Source organism: Aotus nancymaae, unplaced genomic scaffold (assembly GCF_030222135.1).
Source record: "Aotus nancymaae isolate 86718 unplaced genomic scaffold, 86718_ANA_hifiasm-v0.15.2.pri h1tg000067l, whole genome shotgun sequence".
Classification (NCBI taxonomy): domain Eukaryota; kingdom Metazoa; phylum Chordata; class Mammalia; order Primates; family Aotidae; genus Aotus; species Aotus nancymaae.
In genome coordinates this window covers 27,537,211-27,557,678 of record NW_026988482.1, presented here as the reverse complement: position 1 = coordinate 27,557,678, position 20,468 = coordinate 27,537,211, and the positions used below count along the sequence as shown (strand labels likewise).

The 20,468-nt window shown below is 44.5% G+C and overlaps 2 protein-coding genes across 5 annotated transcripts in view; both read left to right on the top strand.

Annotated features, from left to right (window-relative positions):
• The window catches only part of SFMBT1 (Scm like with four mbt domains 1), a 143,231-nt gene extending 136,395 nt beyond the window's left edge, over positions 1-6,836 (top strand). For all 4 annotated transcript variants that reach the window (XM_021671636.2, XM_021671640.2, XM_021671637.2 and 1 more), the window contains one exon: positions 730-6,836. In XM_021671636.2, the coding sequence (XP_021527311.2) occupies positions 730-870 (141 nt within the window). In that variant the 3' untranslated portion in view covers positions 871-6,836. The remainder of the gene's footprint in view (positions 1-729) is intronic.
• A 1,492-nt stretch (positions 6,837-8,328) lies between these two features.
• STIMATE (STIM activating enhancer) overlaps positions 8,329-20,468 on the top strand; it is a 60,958-nt gene continuing 48,818 nt past the window's right edge. The window contains exon 1 of the mRNA XM_012460711.2: positions 8,329-8,488. Within this exon, the coding sequence (XP_012316134.1) occupies positions 8,329-8,488 (160 nt within the window). The remainder of the gene's footprint in view (positions 8,489-20,468) is intronic.

The window sequence follows — 20,468 nt, the reverse complement described above, 5'->3', positions numbered from 1 at the left end:
GATCCAAAAGAATGTCTTAATTCCATTTTTAGAGGTCAAAAGATAATAAAAAGTTATCAGATTTGCTCCATAGTTGAAACAGATTATCACTGCATTCCAGTTTTTCCTAGGAATTTTATTCCATCCCTCCAATATCAAGTATACCATGCTTAATTGACCTCATCTTTTCAAAAATAATGATTTGCTTGTTTAAAAAAAATTAGCATCTGTAATGTTAGGCTCTAGAGTGGTGGTCAGTTTTAAGGCAAGCTTGCTGAAACACAAATATTCAGTGGCCTTAAACATTGAAATAAGTTTTGTTTAGATAATTAGGAAGGTTCAAGAGCTTATCAGGTTTTTATGAATGTTACAGAGTAAGAAAACATTGAAGTTTATAGTTAATACTTTGTTTCAGATTTAGAAGGAGCCCTCTAAAAAGATGGCACAATTAGTTGTCAGTTACAGGGCTAGTTAGTTTACTAAATTTCTGTGGGGCATAGACTCTGTGGAATGGATTCTTATCCTTAGTAAAACTTGATTGTGCTCAGTAAAACTATATTAATTCTGAAGCTTCATTAGTATGGCAGACTATGGAGTCACTTAAAAAGCAGTGTGTGATACCTAAGATGAAAAAGTAAGGAAAGAAAAGCACAGGGACTCTAATGTTGACAAAGCTAAACTGAGGAGAGGCTGTCATGATTAAGCTGCCTTTCATGTGCACATCATAATTTGTCTTTTGTGCTTTAACAGGAAATTGATGGGCAGGCCCTATTGCTCCTTACTCTACCCACTGTTCAAGAGTGCATGGACTTAAAATTGGGCCCTGCCATCAAACTTTGCCATCACATAGAAAGGATCAAGTTTGCTTTTTATGAGCAGTTTGCCAACTGAGAAGGACAACCAAAGTGAGCTGGATCTTTGAAGCACAAATGCAGCAAATCCTTCACCCTGCTTTATAAGTGGAGCTGTAATAGTCCTGGGGCTCTGGGCCCTGCAGGTGTCAGCTTGCTCTCTTTGCACTTTCGGGGAAGGAAGACTCACAGTGAGGAAGCAAAAACTGTGCACAGAAGTGGATCACCTGCCAGTGGAAATGTGGACATCTCTTGTTCAGCAGATGGTAGTTTTAAAAAAATAAAGGTTGTGAAAAAAAGACTTATATAAGAAGAAAAGCATTTCCAGTGGTGTGGCCTGAAAACAAAAGAATAACCTAGGCTGCTGGAAAGCACCCTTTTGGTTGTTTTCATACTGTTCCTTCCCATTGTAGATTGAACTTTGTTCTCTGCTTTCTTTTTCTTGGAAAGAGAGGACATAGCTTTAAGTCAGCACTGATTTGGGACTGTGCCTAAGGCATATCAGTGCTTCTTTGTCATTGTGTTTTTAAGCTTTTTAAAATTAAAACAGTTCATTTTGGGGATGATTATGTGGCTCTAGGGTTTTGAATGTATAGTCACACTTTGATCCATTTTAAAATCTATTCTTAGGAGTTCCTTTGTTTACTACCTCTGTTGATAATTGAGCTTACAGCCATGTATGAGGTTTTTTGTATGATGCCATTTTTAAGCTACATGAACACTAAAATTATTACAGAATTTGGAGGGGGCGAATCTGTTTGCTTTCTTAAAAACATTCTGTGGGCACTTACACCAGTTCCTTAACTGACCCAATCTAAGAACTCTACTGTTACTGTTGTCTATCTTGACCCAGCCTGGGCTGCCTGTGTTAAGTAACATCACAAAGACTGTTTGTATTTCCATTTAATTGCTCTTTCCCTTTTCATTCTCAGAGGGACTTCAGTGACTTTTATTTTGTGTTTACTTTTCTCTACAGTTGTTTGTCTACCTCTACTTCATTTCTAGGGTCTTTACGTTGGGTAAAAATCAGTAAGTGTTCCATGGACCCACAGCGAAGCCTCTTTGTCCTTTCCAGGTGCCTCCAGTGTAGAAGCACAGTACAGAAAACATGTTTTGGAGGGTAATGCAGAGCATGGAATTTCTGTAGCAGTGTCCTCAGTGGCTGGATAAATGTTGAGACATGGTTAAGGATTCTGGAAAGCTCGTTGCCTAGCCACACTTAGACTCTTTTCAGCTAATCCTTTAAATTGAATATAATCTTTAGTCTGAGGATTCCCATTTAAATAACTCAGTATTCTTTTATCTTTTAACCCAGCTCAAGTTAACGTGAAACTCTAGGTGAATTTTCATTTATGATTCCATTGCTAGCTATTATAGAATAATAGCATTTGCTGTACTATTCTAGTCATGAGGAGTGAGTAAAAACACATATAGGTTGCCTCCCTTAAATGGTTTGCTTTGCTGAATTTTTTTTTTTATCTTCATCACCTAGAAATTTATAACCCAATCATTCTTCCTCAGGATTTGAAAATGTTTTAAGCCTGCAAACTGGGTAAAGTCTAAACAGCTCTACAAATATAAGGAAATATAGCAAATTTTAATTGATTGAGATTTTTTTTCCATTCCCCACCATGCCAAGCTATTTTTGTGGACACTGGCAAATAGTCTGGAGCCTCTCTTCATTGGATAATTCATGGACCAGCTTAACTCAAGCCCTGCAACTAAATCATACATTAAAGCATTAACTCTTTGCTTAGGTGCCTACCAGATAAATCTGGGAAGAAGCTTCATTTAAGTAAAAATTAATATGTTTGAAACATAGAGATCCAGTTTTTAAAAATTAGATTGATTCTGTGTCTGTGGAAGAGAAGGATATATAGAGAATGCTAAGGAATAATTAGCATTAAACATTAAGATTTTGGTGGGTAGTGGTGGTGGTGGTGATTTTGCTTATTGAAATTTCCTGAGAGTTCAAACAAGGCACTAAGGCAAAGAGGGCCCCTTGAGGAATAACAGTGGAACAAAATTTCTGGAATTAATGTTTAGGGCCTCTTCTTATTATCTTATTTAGGAAAATGCAATATATTTTCCTAAATAAGATAATATAAGAGGGAATACACCAAACACAAGAACAATGATTGCATTATTTTGTCTCTCTTCTGACTTCTCCAGGAACTATGGAATGTTAGAATCACCTCCCTTCACAGGTGAAGGGATGAAGCCCCCGAAAGGTGAAACATACAGCCCTAAGTATTCTCCGATCTGGGCAGAGTCAGAGCCTGACAGGCTTGTTTATATTATGATTATTCAAGCCCAGCTTTTCTCCTATAGAAAGGCTGACTCTAAATGGTCAAGTAAGTTGGGATTCCCTTAATATTTCTTGCATTCTCCTACTAAGATAGAGATTATTAGGCAATTGCATAAAAAATTATATCCCCCAGCCCCGACTCCCATATATTATGTAAGGGAAGATAATTGTTTGGGAATTTAGCACAGGGCATTTTTTTAACTTAAAATTTGGATTTCATTTACCTCATAAAACTGTTGGGACTGGGCTGGATAACAATGATGATCTGGTTACTGTGATGCTGAAACAGTTCAAGCCAGATAGTATTGATCACCATGTTGGGGTAAAATGTTGGTATGCTGCACATAGGTGCATTAACTTTGTTTTTTAGAGAGACTAGCTTCTTAAATTTATAACAGTTACATTGTGAGGGAACTGTATTTGTCTGGATTTCACCTGCAGCTGGGCCCACAGCCTGTCAGAGGTCAAAAAACTTCTCATGACTCATTTTTTTTACCCTGAATTGACAAGTTTAGAAGACAAGTTAATGGACTGTTTCATCCTCCTGGACCTTGAAAAGCTGGCTGACCAATATTAGACTAGTACTGCTACGTTAGTGTGCTAGGGAAACCCTTTTGCTGCCCAGGAAGATTTTCTATGACTTTTTGACTATATTTTGTGGGCTTCTGGGGACTGTGCTGCTTTCCTTTGTAAACCATCTTTATCCTTCTCATTTGAAGCAGAGTTGAAGTGGCTAACGCAGGGAATGCATTAATGGAAGCTTGCACCCCATCTGCCTTTCTTCAGCAATGCAGGTGGCTCCAAGCATTTATGTTATAGATACGTGAGGTCAGGGAAGGGTACTTACGCCAACCTTTGGAAAAGATGAACTTCTTGGTGAATATTTATTGACTTATAATAGAAGCAAACATAGAAAACTAGTTCAGAACTTAGCCTTAATATGCCTTTTCTCCTGGAAGTAAAATTATTTTCACTGTGAGAGAGAAGACATTGGACCTTAGCTTCCAGAGAACCTAGATACATTTTATTCACTCTTTAGTACCAATTCAGTCACTAATGTGGTACCTGAATACATTTTAAAAGCTTTAGCAAGCCTTAGGAAGGGTAGGACTCAGAATCATTTCCCTCTCTCAAGCCAAAAAGTGTTTCTGAGGGATATAGAACATCAGGTCATATAGTTGGAAATATTGGGAAAACTGTCACAGGCAATTATATTTTCTTGGCACCTGTGTCACCAAAGATTGTTCCATTTGAGACACCATTTACTGGTTTAGTTGATTCCCACAGAAGCTCTGAGAGAGTTGTTAAGTTTAGCCTCAACAGTGAAACACGCCTCGGATTTGAACTCTGATCCTATGTATTGAAGATGTGCCGTGTGTGTGCACACAATGGTTCAAAAGTGTTCTGCATTATCAGTAGGAAATCTGTTGGCCTTATGAAGCTGAATGAGAAGAAGGCATAACTAGAAAAAAAAAGAAGTATAAATCTTGGTGGGGACCAGATGCCCCCTTTTCAAGCTTGGGTTTCCTTGTCCCTGGGTCCACTGTAAACAACCATATGTTTGTCATGGTGCTGACTCAGAAATCATAGGACAGAGAGCCTCCTGCAAAACCAAAAAGAAATGTTACTTTCTTGCGACTATAATTCTTTGACTTTGTTCACTTTAGATGTTTTACTAGTGAGTTTTGATGACTGCCACCCCTTATGTGAGAATGTGCATACTTTGGAAACTTGAATTTATCCAAACAAGCTACCTATGACTTGGAGTTTGGGCATAAGTTTTAAATTCAATGCTTAGTCCAAACGAATCTGGTTCCAGGCCCACTCCAAGGGTGGTTCCGGGGATGTTTTTTCAGTGCTTGTCCCAAACCACACAGGTAGCATTGTTTCTGAGGGCAGCTTTATGGGGAGGTGTAGATGGTGGTTGGTGGCAAATGCACTGCAGAGTCATTTTCTTGGTCATGGTGTCTAAGAAGCCTGAGATTTTCACAAGAACCAGCAGAACCAGGAGTGGAGAGTTGGGGAGATAGAGAAGTAGGCCTAAAACTTCCCTCTTACGTCTTTTTTGACTTAATACACCATTGGGTCTGTCCTGGTGCTATGGCCTATCACAAAGGACTGATTTAAGAGAGAAGCCACAGCCTTGCCAGACAAGTCTCCAACACCAGCAGAAAAGCATGGACCCTGATCTGTGGGAGGCAAGAGCCTCTCCCATTATTTTTGGAGGCAAATGGTGCCTTCTAGTGAAATGGTGCCACCATTGCTAATGGGGGTGCCTGTTCTCAGGATGTGTGGAAACTCAGGCCTAAGGGTTTCTACATGGTTTATTCAATCTAACTGCATACCTAGCTTGGCAGAATGGAGGTGGACAAAAGTACTGAAAGGATGAGGGTAGGCTTTTAGGGCAAATCAAGTCACAAAGCAGATGATTGAGGGAGGTTACAAAGCTTAGGCAAAATTAAAGTTGGGCAGTCCCTTAGCTCATTTTGCAAGAATCTCTGGAGAAGGTAGTTTGAATGTTTCTGTTGAGATTTTAAGTGCTCATTTCTTTTCCCTTTTCCCCTTCCTTCCTTTCTTCTTCTTCTTCTTCTTCTTTTTTTTTTTTTCGTCGAATATTCTCAAAAGACAATCAGAGGCCTGCCAGGGAGGGACTCCTGGCTGGTTCCAGCACTGTCCTTAGGCCTCTTTTTAATACTAACTTGGAACTGATGCACTTTGTTTAATGTATTTTGCCTTTTTTTTTAAGCTGCTCATTTAGAACAAAATCAATGCTTATTGCATTGTATCCTTCCTCCTTGCTGTTTTTCCTCTTAATTTCAAAAGTTATGCATTGAAGATAAAAGTACACTAAAGTATGCACAAGAATACCTATTAAAATAACTCCCATCAAGTTTGATGGTATAATTTCAAAGGATTAAAAAAACTATTTTGGATTAATATTTTACGTGTTTTTTTGTAAATATGATTGTATATAAACTTGTGGTACATTATGACAGTTTTAAGTGGTTGTGAGAAAATTAAGGAAAACAGGTCTTAAGCTGTGTTTAACCTTAACTTTGTGCTGATTTGACAACAAGGAAGGCATTTTGGCCAGAGTAAATTTTTCAAAACTCTTTCCAGTGGGACCTCAGAGAATCATTTCCAAATGGATGAGAAATTCCTTCCTGCTTTAATAAAATTCCAGAATTCTTTCCCCTCTCTTGATGTCTCAACCTTTCCCTTCTGGATTTAGGTGCTTTTTAATTCCAGTTCAGGAAAGATAGGAAGAGCAGAATTTCTCCACAGCAGCCTTGCTCCTGGCATTGGGGATTCTGCCTCTGATCTCTGAAGACTGCTTGTTTGTTCCTCTGTGAGCCTTAAGGATTCCTCCACAGCTGGATGTGCAGAACAATTCTTTGTCAAAAACATCACTTTTCAGCTCTGTGTGCAGTTTTCCTTGAGCTGTGTCTTCAATCAATAATCTTATGCCCAACCACAGTCTCTTCTGCTTTAAGATGTAGCCTCTTGTTTGATTCTCTCTAAATGTGAACTGTTAACTGTTGAGCATCCTCATAAGATCCCTCTTAGAATAAAGACAGTCATGGAATTTTAATTTTCCCTTATCCATTTGTTTTCTTAATCTGATTTTCTGTATTTGCCCACAGCCAGTACTTGTGGAGAGCTTAAAATTTTATAAATTAAAAGTCCATTTAAATTAAGCATTTTGTCGCATGTTCTCTGTGCCAGGCACTATGTTGAATTTGAATTGAAGGGTGAATAAAAACCATTCCTGCCCTCAGGAGGCTCACACTTAGCTGTAGGAGAGAGACATTTGTACAGCTGTCAAACTTAGCAGTCTGAGAAGTTTTGGTGGAACAGTACACACAGGGTAATGTGGGAGCGAGAGGGAAAGAGAGAGGTCAGATAGGCCTTGACACATGAGGAGCAGTTCATGGGGCAGGGAAAAGGGAATGGCATCCATGCAGCAAAGGCATAGAGGTGTGAAAATGTAAGAGAAGACTGGAGAATTGCATTTTTATTCTCTAATCAGGTTAATATTCCTGTTGACCAAGCGAGCATTTAGATAGCATTTAACCCTCTTAGGTAATTGTAATTTGGGGAGGGGCTATTTAATAGGGAAACTCTTTCCTAGAGATGATATTTACTGTTGAAAACATGTAGCTCAGCACCAACTGGATTCGCACCATGTGTTCACTGACATTCTGCAACAGGAAGGTCAGGGGCTCTAGAGCACCAACAAGATGTGTCCAGAGAGCCTAGATTGGACCGGGAGGATTGGATGAGAGAATGGGGACTCGGGCTCTTGGAAAAAGCAGAGTGCAGGTTCTGAGGAGTTGGAAAGGGTTAAATGGGAGTCAGTGTGTGCAGGAGGAGTTGGAGCCTGGCAAATACCAACCATTTGTCTTTTATGCTCAAAAGGTAGTTGTGCTCCCTAAGTGAATTAGGTGGGATATGTGCATGTCAGGTTTTCAGTGTGAAACCTGTTATATTTCAAAATGAAAGTGATTGGATTCAGGTGATCATTTAAATTATGTCTATGAAAAAAAGAAAGTACACTCTTGATAAGCCTTGAGCTAAGGAAGTAGGAAAAAGACTCTAATGTCTGGGTTGGAAGGAAGACTCCTGTGCTCAGTCTTAGATTGTTTTCCTTATTCACTTGCTTCAGAATAATCCAGACCGCAAACTATTAGGCCCCATCCCACAACTACTGAATCGGGATCTCTGAGGGTGGAATCCAGGAATGTTAATAAATTCTCCGGCATATAAGGGATTTGCCTTAGTGGGAAAAATAATTTGGCCACAGGCCGTCCCAGCTCCTACCTCTGGACCTGGAGCTCGTGATTCCTGGCTCTCATTCCGGTCTGCGCCGGCGGCCCACCTGGCATGTCTACCTGCGGGCGTGGCGCGGCTGGAGGCGGGAGTGGGACCCGCGACCCCGCCCCCTGGGCCGGCCGGAGCCCCGCCCCTCAGGGGGGAGAGGCGTCGCGGCCGAGGCCCGCCCCCAGCCAGGGCTGCGCCAATTAGGCGCCGCGATCTCAGACGTCGGGTTACGCGCGGCGCGGAGTTGGCCGCCGGGCGGAGGTACCGGCTCGGGCTCGAGCTCCCGGCTGCGGGTTTGGCGGCGTGGCCTCGGCAGGCAGCGAGGCCGGGCGGGCCCTGGGCCCCTGCGCCCCTCCCGCCAGGCCTGCCATGCAGGGCCCCGCCGGGAACGCGAGCCGCGGACTGCCGGGAGGGCCGCCCTCCACGGTCGCGTCCGGGGCGGGCCGCTGCGAGAGCGGCGCGCTAATGCACAGCTTCGGCATCTTCCTGCAGGGGCTGCTCGGCGTCGTGGCCTTCAGCACGTTAATGCGTGAGTCTGGGACCCCCTCCCCTCCGGAGGCCCTGCGCGGCAGCCGCGGCCCAGACCCCCCCGGGGCCCCTCCTGCGCGGAGAGTTCCGGCCTGGGGACCCGAATCCTTCCTCCCCCGCAAACCCAGGCTGGGCATTCCCACACTAGAGGGTAGCCCGGGCCGCGGGCTCTGAGCCCCTCGCCTACTCGCTGTAGCCTCCAGCCGGGAGTGACCCTTCCCCTTTCCACCTTAAACGTCTGTCTTCTGAGACGCCAACCTAAAACTCGCCCACCTCCCACCTTGCCATTTCGAATTGTTACCCCACTTCCCAGCCTGGAGTCATGACCCCCAAGGGTGACATCCCCTTGTCCGCCCTGTCTCAGGGGCTCTTTGTGCTTAGAACCCCCATCCCTCAATCCCCAGTGGGATGCTGGGCTCTTTTCTGCTCCTTCACTCCTGAAGGATTCACCTGTTCACATTTAAATCCTGCTACTTTGCATCCCTCTCAACACCTGGAGTGTTAGGACCCTGCCTTCCGTTTTCCAGTCCCCGCCTCCCTCTCCGTGGCCCTTCTCCCTCCACCTAGACTGCCTTCTTCCCAAGATCGCCTTCCTCTCCTTTCTTCCAGAACAGGCCCACCTGTTCCATCTCTGTCCCAAGCTTTCCTAATAAGCTACATCTATGGCTTCCCCTGGCTGTTTCCTTTCCCAACCCACTTTTATTCTTAAAGTTTCCTTTTCCATGAAACTTGGGCAGCCTAGTGGCTGAATAGAGAAGGAAGCCCTCTCCCTGTTGTCATGTGAGCTGTGAGGTAGGGGTTTCTGTTTTTCTTCGTGTACATCCTTCCCTTCTTAAAGTAACAAGAAGTTTTGTTCGGCACAAGCCTAGGTTTTAGAGGGAAGGAAAGGTTATAATTGTGCAGAGTCATTAAAAAATTGACTTGTTCTCAAAACTTCCCCTCTGTGCTGGTGTGGGCAGCGTGAAGAGTTCCTGCAGAAAGTATGTTTTGGGCGTACTCAGGAGGGATCCTGCAGCTGTCCCTATGTCTTTTAGGGTTCAGTTGCTGGAGTGGCCACCTTGCTTGTTTATAACTTGGGGTTTCTTTGAGTGAATGCTCTCAGGCTTTGGGTAACCCTAAAGAGGCTCTGATGATGGATACCGCTTTTTTCCCGTGTCCTGGCCTTGATAAGTCTTACAAGTGCCCATCTGTCTATGTTTGCCACTTTTTCTTTCCTTTTTAGTCCCAACTTGCCTTGCTTTTTCTCTGCTAAACAAATACCCACTTGTTCCCACAGTAATAATTTGTGAAAACTTAGCCAAAATCCACTGCTGATTTGAGCACATGTACTGTATGTGTGTGTTTTCAAGACATGGTGAGTGGGTCTTCACACCCCTCCTACTTCTCTCTCCTCCAGACACCCTTCCTTTCTCTCTGAAGGAACTGTAGGTTACATTTTTATTTTGCTCCCTAACCTGAGGTTTCTTAGCCTAGCTCTGGCTGTTTCCATAGGTTTGATTGATGCTGATGGCCCAGTGTATCACCTAGGGTTTGACACTTGCGATTCAGAGAAGGAAATGTGATTATGACAGGGCAGAGTTGCTCGCAGCTGCGAAGTGTGCCAGGTTGAATGTGTTCAGAGTGGAGTCTTCAGGGACATACTCACTTCTTTACTTAATCTTCAGTGTGAGCACATGTGCAAATCCCACTGTGGTTGGTACTTTCTGTGTTCAGAGATTGGACTAGAAAGCAGTCTCTTGCTCAGTGTGAGGCTTGACGTGGACAGAGCTTGTGGAAATGGCTGGTGGGTCCTGGGGTGATGTGGGGTAGGAGTGATGAGGGTAAGAGTTGGAAAGGCTAGAGCCACGTCTGCCATGACACATAAATGGAGGTGAGAGCAAGAGCCTCCTCCCCCTGCCTAGAAGCAGACAGAGCAGGCCAGGACGATTGCATTCTAGGAGCTGGACAAGGAGAAGCCCACTGACTGGATGCAGTCAGGGTGGGGCCCTTCTTATCTCTCAGATTTCTTGGTCCTGTTGAAATAGAACTGCTGGGAAGAGGAAGCAATCTCTAAGGTGGAAAAGGAAAGGGATGGAGGTAGCCGTAAGGAAGTACATCTGTGAGCCATTTGGCTTTGTCCTGGGCTTCTAGTCCTCCCCGTCAGAGTCTGCCTTCTCAGTCTGGCAGAGCTGCCAGGAGGGGCATGTGGTAAAGGCCAGGCTCCCCTGACCAGGCTCCCCCTTGCAGCGCTTGAGAAAGAGAAGTCAGTATGTTAAGGTGAGGCCACTCCCTCCTTCCTCAGTTCTGTTATCATCTTCAAACATTTAAAATACCAGCCAGTCTGTTCTGAGCAGTTTAAACACCCCTATCCTTTCAGGGGCTGTTTTTGAGGTCACAGTCTTTTCCCCTTCCGAGTACCTGTGGCCCTCGAGGCAGTGGGCTCCGTGCCTCTCTTCTGGAATGCTTCCCCAGTCCTAACAGCAAATACTGTTGTTTCCTGTTGGACCAGCTCTGACTGTAGAATGAACGCACTTCCCTGCAGACAAGCTGTGAGGTAATTTTCCTTACTTCACCTCCCTGATTTCAGTGACTTCTCAGAGCACTGTCTCTGTGTTCCTTTTTCTATCCAGAAACATTACTTTTTTCTCCACTTACATATTGCTGTGTTTTTTCACCTTGTAGGGGCTGTTGTCCTGAAGGAAGATTACTTATATATGTTAATGTCTCTGGGGAGGATTCTGGTTCTGCAGGGATTTCTCATTTTGATACTTTGATAGACTTCTTGCCTTACTGTGTAGGTTTTATAGACCCTCTCCGTCCAGGCCGTTGAGAACGTATATGCCAGGTCATGCATGGTAGCCCGTTCTTCATGCTGCATAAACACACAGACTGTTACAGACCACCACCCAGATGCATGTCCCAGTGTCAGCACCGCTTTGTTGAGTTGGCAGGCTTTCTAGAGGCTCCAGCTAAGGTAGCCTGTGTACGCGAGGAAAGGCAAACATATTCAGAGTCAAGCTTATGAAGATACTTTCCACCTAGAGTTTTCTGAAGTGTCTACTATGTATCTATGTAGAAAGAAATGCTTTAAACAAGGGGGCTTTGTCATAGTCTGCCTGCCAAGCAATTCCTTGTTTTGGTGGCTTTGTGTATAGTCTGTGACTTGACAAAGTTGCTCAGCTAAGGTCTCAGCAGAACAGAGCTGAGCAGTCCTAGAGCTCAGCAAACCGTTCCAGTGCAGGGTAGCCACCCAGCTGTCAGCCAAAGGTTGTGTTGGCCAGTGTGTGTGTTGGCATTTGGGGGTATTTACTCTCAGGACATGTGAATGTAAAGCAAACTCAACCCTCTCACCATGCACAGTCAGGGTTCTGGGCTGAAGTGTAGACAGAATTGGTTTTTTAATAAAACATGCATTTTGAGAGCTTGGATAAATCTGCCTGCCTATTTTTATTATAGACATGGGGGCTAGCCAACTGGGAGAAATGCGTCCGTGTTTTACAAAAACACTGCTGACATTCAGAAGTGATAGCTTTTTTCCTGCGATCCAAAGTAAAATCACAAACCAGTCCACCCAGCTTTGATATCTTAAATGAGAGTTTCTAGGGTTTTCTGCAGGTAAATTGGCCTCCCTGTGTGCTCTGTGTGAACAGACTGGTGTTGGTACAACCTTCCCTATGATCACCTCCTCCCACCCCATTCTAGTTTTTATCTCTAAAAATGTCAAACGTAGAAAAGATGAAAAATAATACACTGAATATCTGTCTGCTGTCTACCTAGATTTAGCAGTTGTTCACATTTTGTCACATTTGCTTTATCTCTTTATGCTTTTTTTTTTGGCTGAGCCATTTGAAGGTAAGTTGCAACCAGCATCACGATTTACTGCTGAATACTTCAGCTAAGTCTCCCCAACATAAGGACAGTCTCCCACATAACCACAATTTCATCATCACACTTGAGAATTAATAATAACTCCATGATACCACCTCATATCCAGTCCATAGTCACATTTCCCCAAATGTCACAAGTCTTTTATAGCTGGAGTTTTTAAAAACTAAGATCCAATCAAGGTCCACACATTGTGTTTGGTTATGTTTTCAGTCACTTTTATTTCTAGAAGAATCTCCTCCTATACATACACGTACCTTTTTTTTTTTTTTTTTTTTTTTTAATGTTTCTGACTTTTTGAAGAGTCCTGGCTGCTTGTTGTGTGGAGTGCCCCACATTCTGGAGTTGTCTGGTTATTTCCTTGTAGTGTTTGAATAGTTTCATTGACCCCTGTTTTCTAATAACTGCTCCAAACTGGAGCAGTTTGGTCTGGAGCAGTTATTAGACTCAGATACCCTGTTTTGTGCCAAGAATATGCCATAAGCGGCGCTGTATATTTCATGTTACATTCCACCCGGAGGCATGTGACATCAGACTGCCCCAGTATTAGTGTTAATAAGGTTGATGACTTGGTGGTGGTGGTGGATGGAAGACCTCTCAGCCTCACCTTTGTAAAGATACATCTTCCCCTGGGCAATTAATAAGGGATCTCTGCAGTGATAATACTTTGATATGATGTGAATACTCTGTTGCCCAATAGCCTTTCACCCGGTGATCACCTCCTCCTGGTAAAATAACAAAATACAGTGACAGCTGAATTGGAGCTGGATCTAATGAGTGAAGGCGCCTGTCTGTGGGTCTGGCACCCAGCACAGACTCAATCAGTGTCGCTGTCCTTTCCTCCCTCTGGAGCACCAGCACAGCCAAAGGAAGAATAGAATAGCCCTTTTTCCATTTCAGGCTGGTATGTGGCCAATGTTAGCATGCTGGCTGGTTCAGAGCTTTTATTTTTAGAAAGTTTTCAGGTTTTCTAAATGTTTATTTGTTTGGTAGCATTTATCCATAATGGCGATCTATTGCTTTATTTATCATGTAACTTCATTAATTTGGAATAAAATCAGGACAAGAGGAAGTTGTCTGAATTAGGGGACAATCTGAGTTGTACAGTAACTCATCAAATGCATTTTTTTAAACTTTTAAACACCTCTCTGTTGGCCACATGTTACCCCTATTGGGGCCAGTCAGGCTTCCGCTGCTTTAATATCTGTTTAAAGTCCTTCATAGTTGTATATCTGCACAAAGATGAAGATTTGTTGAAGGGGATTTACAAATAGTTAAAAGTAATGGGATCCCTGGCTCTGGATCCAGCTTGACCTGTCGTCCATGTTTGCTTCACTCTGCCGTGTAGTGCCCTGAGCAACTTCTGCATTTCTCAAAGCTTCAGTTTCCTCCCCAGTAACATGTGGACAATAATCTGTCTTTTCTGGGGCTGCCGAGATGGAAAGAATGTCTGTGATGAAGCTGAGTTGGTGTCAGGCACATGTTAGGCTCTCCATGGGGGTGTGTCTTCATCCTTGTTACTACATTGTTTGTATTCATGAGCTGGCTTGCAGAACGTTTCACAAATGCTTAAGTAACTTATTTTCTGAATTAGATTAAACATTTCCCTTTCTTTCTTGTTTGTACAGTGTATTTACTTTAGCCCTCTTCATAGAGTGCATGGTAGTGAAAAAAAAAAAAAAAGAAAAGCACCTTTAGCCCAGCCAGCACAGTGAGTGTGAATCCAGATTAGCATGTGCCAAAACTGCGTGGCTTTAGTGGCCATAATAATCTTCCTTGACCTAAAATTTCTTATGTTTTCACCCGAAGGGCCCCATGTGGGCTCTTGAGAGAGAGAGCAGTGGGTGTCTGGGGCTGCCCCACTTCCAGGTGATCAACCTGCTTCAAGTCGCTGGTTTTTCTCTGCCCAGGGCCCATGGTAGTAGAGGATCGCTGGCCACTGGAGCCGGCCTCTTTCCTGCAGCTTGCTCTTCACTGAGTCCCCAGCATGCTGGCTCACTCACAGGAACCCTGTACAAGAAACAGTCGGTGAGCAGGTGAAGTGTCTTGTACAAGGGCTCCTGGTGAGTAACAGCAGATCTGAAATGTCAGCCGGGTCCCTGGGACCCCAGACACTGAGCCACTTCCTCTGTGCTTGCCTGCTTTTTCCACCCCTCTTTCCACACAGGTGCACTTTCTGATTACTCTGTATCTATAGCTGCTTCACCTCATTTTTTTCTGTCTTAACAATTTTGATTTTCTTTCTTGATACTTATTTTTATTTAAGTAATTTTATTTAAAGCATTATTGTTTTATGACTTGATAACATTACAAATATAAATTTGAAATGACTCATCAGTCATTTCATGCATATATGAGTCACACCTTAGGTCTGCCTTTCTGGGCCTTTGTGAAGGTTTTCCTTGGCTGGGCAGAGGGTAGTGATCCTACCCCAAGGCTGAGGTCTAGCATCTGAGGTGGAGGCACCTCCACCCTACCCTAGAGGAGCAGAAGCCCAGAGCACAGAGTCCCTTTGCACGGAGTCCCTTTTCTCACTGGTGAGGAGGGGTCTCCAGGGCTCTGGGTGGCTTCAGGTTACCTGCTGATTTTCACGGAGTTTATTTCCCTGTTGCTTGCCATATGACTCCTCCATAAGGAGGGTCGTTAATAATCTTGAGGTTTACCCTGAAGAGTTAGCCTTTTCTTCATATGCATATATGTATGCATAGAAGCAGTTGTTGAGTCTCTTTTGGATTACTCCACTGCTGGGAAAGAAAGCTATCCATTGAATCCAGAGTTTTTCAGCCTGGCACTGCTGGCATTTTGGATGAGATAATTCTTTCTTGTGCAAGGCTGTCCTGTGCATTGCAAGGCGTTCAGCAGCATCCCCAGCCTGCCTCTACCCACTAAATGCCATAGCACCTCTCATTGTAACAACCAAAAATGTCTCCCGACATTGCTGGCTGTCCCCTGGGGGGCTAAATCGCCTCTGTTTAAGAACCACTGCATCAGTTCAGTTTGTGAATTACTCAGCAAACTCATATTTGCTCTAGAAGAACAGATTAGAAGGTCAGTGTGTTGTTTCCAAAGTATAAAAACAGTGGACTATTAGGATCTCTTAAGTACTTTAGTGCCAAGCCCAGTATTGGATGTTTCCTTGATGAAAAACTGAGACTGATCCCCAGTCCTTGAGGGGCTCACAGCTGGAACAGGCTGCAGGCAGGCAGGCAATTCCAGTACAGCATGAAGAGGGTTGTAGAAGTGTGAACACACTGGAGAGGGGGAATGAGGGGTTCCGCCTGGGGACTTGAGGAAGGGTCCCTGAGGAAGCTCCACCTGAGCGCAAGGCTGAGGGCTCTCGACCTGCGGAGGGGCACTGGTGATGCTGAAGGTTCACGTAGAAGGGACCAGCGCTGGAGAGGGTGGAGGCAGAGGGTCTCAGAAAAAAGAGGCAGTGTACTCGGAGGCTTTCCAGAGAGGCTTCCTTATTCCATTTCAGGCCTCTTTTACTGGTGCATTTAAAGAGGTTGAATTAAATTACTGGGTGTCAAGTCAGAGTTTGCATTTACTGCATGCTCCGTTTGGATTATTTCTCTAAGAACCTTTCTTTTAAAGCAGTTTTATATCTCATGTGGCAGCCCCTGAGGAACATACACTGTTTATCTTTGGGGCCACAGAAGAAGAAACAGGGCACCCCGTAACCGCCTGGCCCCTGTCCTCTTGGCAGTGCCTTCTGAGATAGATGGTGGTGATGTGGACAGACATGCCGTGCTCACCAGGGCCGGGCATTTAGTCCCTACACAGCCGGAGAAGTAGGGACTGATGCTGTCTCCATCTTACAGATGAGGAGATTAAGTCGCAGAGAGGTTAAGTAACCTGCCCAAAGTCTCACAGCCAGTAAGTGGTAGAGCTAGGCAGTGTGGCTGTGCAGACTTTCCGTTCTGATGGTAACAAAGCAGCTCCTTATGTTAACTTTTATGGATTGTCTGTCACAGTCCACACAGATGTGGAGAAAGTAGGCATACTTCCAGCCTGGATTGTGTGCAGCTCTTGAGGTGTGGGCACCGTGTCATGCTGGGCAAGGCAAGCCCTGGGAACCACTGTCGCCCACTGAGCATGGTTTCAGGCTTTGGAGGAGTTGGGCTTCGCTACAGAACACCTCTGACAGAAGTCCAATTGTTGGTTCATTCTGAAAATTCTGTGCCTACCACGGCAGGATCGTCATGCTCTGAAATCGCCTTAGTGCCCATGAGAAGCCCTTTCCCTTGACTTCACACAGCCCTGTCTAATATCACATGTCCTCCCTGCACATCTTCTGGTTTATTGTGCCCTCTTCACTCTAAGGGGCATTTTGTGCCATAAGCAGGTTCCACTCAAACCATTTTGGGGAGGAGGAGGCAGCGGCTGGTGAGCTCAGTACACTGAGGTCAGGTTTCATGGTGGCGACGTGGGGTGAGATGGCACAAGGAAGGAGGGAGAGGCTGGGGATACCCAACCAGTGTTTTTCTTGGCTTTAAAACTTCTTTTAAAGATGTGGTGTTGTGTATTCATGGTTTTTTCTATCACCAACCATTGATGGGCATCAACAGCCTTCATGCTTTTTCTTTATTTCTTGTATACAGAGTAGGTCAAGACACATGTGGGGCCAACTGTACTTTTTCATACATTCATCTTACTTGAAATGCTTCCTCCGCCAAGCTTTTGTCTAGTCCATGGGCTTTTCCAGACCTCTTCAGCTCATCTGTGTTCTTCGTGGGCTTTTCCATTTTGTTAGAAGACATCTTCACTTATGAAATGATGTAGAGGGATGAGGTAGTAATGATGCATTTAAATAACTTAAGCATAAGACACTGTCCTATAGGCATAGTTCAAACACAACCACACGGTGCATGCTGTGTCCTTTTGCCCAGAGCCCTGTGCTGTGTGCACCATTGGATCATTAGAGCAGCTTTCTATTTGGCTGGGGAGTTTTGGGCAGAAATATCTATGGTTGATTACATCAAGCAGGGCTCTCTGCACGCAGCTTGTGTGCATCCAGTCTTTGCACGGGCGGTATGGAGTGTGTCAGGGAGACTTGCTCAGAGTGCATTTAAGCAAGCATGTTACTGATGTGACTACCCCTCACTTGACAGGGTTTGGCCATGGGGGTGTCTGAGGCAGCCCGTTGTGCTTTATAAGTCTGCCATTTCATGGTGCCCTGACCCTCAGTCCAAGCCCTGGAGCAAATGAGGGTCCAGAAGCACTGAGAGGCTGGAGATGAGGGACATGTGTTACAGTCCTGAAGACATAGTATAGGGAGATTCAAGTGTTTTTTTTTCTGTCAAGAGCCCTGGCTTTATTCTTACCTCAGATTTCTGTGAGAAATCTCATCAATTATTGGTAAAAAAAAAAAAAAAAAAAAAAAAAAAATCTGTTTCTGTTTATGAAATTAGAGCAAACAGGGGTGCTAAATTGCCTATTAATCCATTTAGCAGATTACATATTGATTTTTCCCAATATGTTTAAATAAATCATTTACTAGTATCCTAAATAGGTAAAAACCTTCAGGGAAACGTCCAGCACGCATGCCATAGTCTCACCGTGGAGCTGGGTTGGAATGTTGCTGCTGTGGACGGGAGTGTATCCCGGGCACAGCCATTTTATTGTGAGATCTCATTCTCCCAGTCACAGAGGTCCTCGGGACAGTCCAGTGTGGACATGGTGACGGATGAAGTTTGGACTGGGGTGATGTGAGGCATAAGGGCATGGAGGCGAGTGCTGGATAGGAGAGGCACTGTCTCATAGCATTTGCTAGCCCACGTTCTGTTTCATGTGAACCACTGAGCCATACCAGGAAGCTGCTTGGTGCTTGTTCCCACTGGCTGTAGCTGCTGTGGTGCTACCTGTGGTCCCTCTTAGCCTAGGTCTAAGGCAGCATCCTTGTGTCTTGCAGGACAGCCTGGCTTCTGAGCCTACTGCCCCCATCCTCCTCTTCCCAGCTTTTCCTGTGCTGCGAACATTGCACCACCGTGGTCTATTTTGCAGCCTGGGCCAACCCAGGAGAGCAGCCACCTTATCATATTCTGGGATCCAGCAGAATGCCACAGGGCTGCTCTTCTCCTAGCCCTATACCTGTCAAACCCATTCCTGCCTCCTCCACTTACCAATATTCCCCATTCCTTTTCTCCTTCCTCTCCACCTAACTACATCCTATTCATCTTACAAGAAACCTTTCCTAATGATCTTAGCCCACATCGCTCTTCTTTGAAGTCTGTAGGACATCCAGTCTGTGTGGTACAGGGTAGGCCTCTGCTTGTGTTTGGGTCCAGGCGGCAGCCAGGCTGTGCTAGCACATGGTACCACCTGATGATACTCTGGCGAAGTGCTCCTCCCGTCCAAGTTTGCTCCTGAGCAGTGAGATCTTGGGAGGTGGAAGGAGACTGGGATTATTTTCTTTTCTAACCACTAAATACCTCAGAATGCATTTTCTAAGGACACAGGTGTTATTTTATGTAACCACAATATAGTGATCAAAACTCAGGAAATTTAACATTAATATGTTATTAACAATCCACAGTCCATATTCACATTTCATCAATTGCACAAATACTGTCATTGCTTTTTTTTCCTGGTCCAGGGGCACACTTGGCATTTAGTTGCCACATTGCTGTAGTCTTCTTTAGTCTAGGATTGTTCCTTAGCCTTTCTTTGTCTTTCCTAGCCTTGACACTTTCAAGAAGTACAGACCAGTGATTCTGGTCCCAGATTGGGTTTGTCTGATATTTTCTCATGATTACATTCAGGTTACATGTTTTTGGCAGGGCTACTGCCTGCATATGTGATGCCGTGGCCTACTCAGTGTGTCAGTTGATTCCAGCATTGACGAAGGTTTCTTTGATAACTTGAGTGGGGTTGCTCCTCCAGCTCTCTCCACTGTGAAGTTACAGTTTTCTCCTTTGTAATTAATAATTGATTTGCAGGGAGATATTCTGAGACAATGTAAATATAGGATCTGTTTTCAGTCTTCCTTGGAAAGCCTCCCCCGGTTGGGAGGGAGCCTCAGATATAGAGTGAAGGTCCTCTGGCCAGTTTTTTATCTGGTAACTATCTGGTGACAATACTGAGTCATATTTGTAGAGTACTCATTACATGCCAAGTCTGTTAAATGCTTCACATATGTCGACTCGTTTGCTTTTCATATTCTTCCTGTGAGATGAGCACTCATACCGTCTTATTTTATACCTGGGAAAAAAGAGATATAAAGTAACTGAGAGGTTAAGGCTCTTGTCTAAGGCTGTGACAACCCCTGAGTGGCAGAACTGGAATTCAAACCCAGTGGGCCTCACTGCCGCGCTGGGGCCTTGCACCCCCTGCCATTCTGCTTGCCCGCTGCCATGGGCAGCATACACATGTGCTGCTGGACACATGACGCTGCTTCCCGACCTCTGCAGGCTCCTCTCCTCTGCCTCTGGAGGTCTTCAACACCATGTAGTCCCCACTGTCCCTGACCTGCTTGGTTTTTTGACTGAGAGCCTCACTGAAATATGTTTTCTAGGCATGATAGATAGACTAGGAAGAAGCCAAAGGCTTTTCCATGGGCCATGTCCTGGAAGCCAGATGAATCATTCCTATGTGGATAAATTTAACATTTGAGCCTATGCTAAAGGCTGAGGAGGCTTTTGCCCATGAAGGAGTAACAGATACAGAACTTGCCCATCTTCTGTAAGCAACCAGAAAACAGGCCAAAATATATGAAGCAACTTTGCAAACATTGGATAGCAGGCATCAGAGCAGTGAGCCTAAAGAATAATGAGGTGAGCCCTATGGTCTTCCTACCAGCATTCTGCTGGAGGCAGTTTCCAGATCTCAGAGCAGGTAGGAGGAACCCATGCGAAGCCCAGCAGTCTCTCTGCATTGAGAAGACAGATCTGAGGAGGTCAACGCAATTGGAATTTGCAGGGGACAGTATGGAGAAAAAAGAGCTATGCAGAAGAAAAGCTCTCTACCTTAGCTTAGGGGTCTTCTTGAGACTTTTTACGAACAGATCTGTTGTGTGAGGCAAAACTCAGGCAGCAAATTGAAGAACCGCTGCTGGAGAACTGTAAGTGGAACTGCTTCCAGGACTGAGAGGCACTTGAGTTCTTTCCAGATGGAGCAGA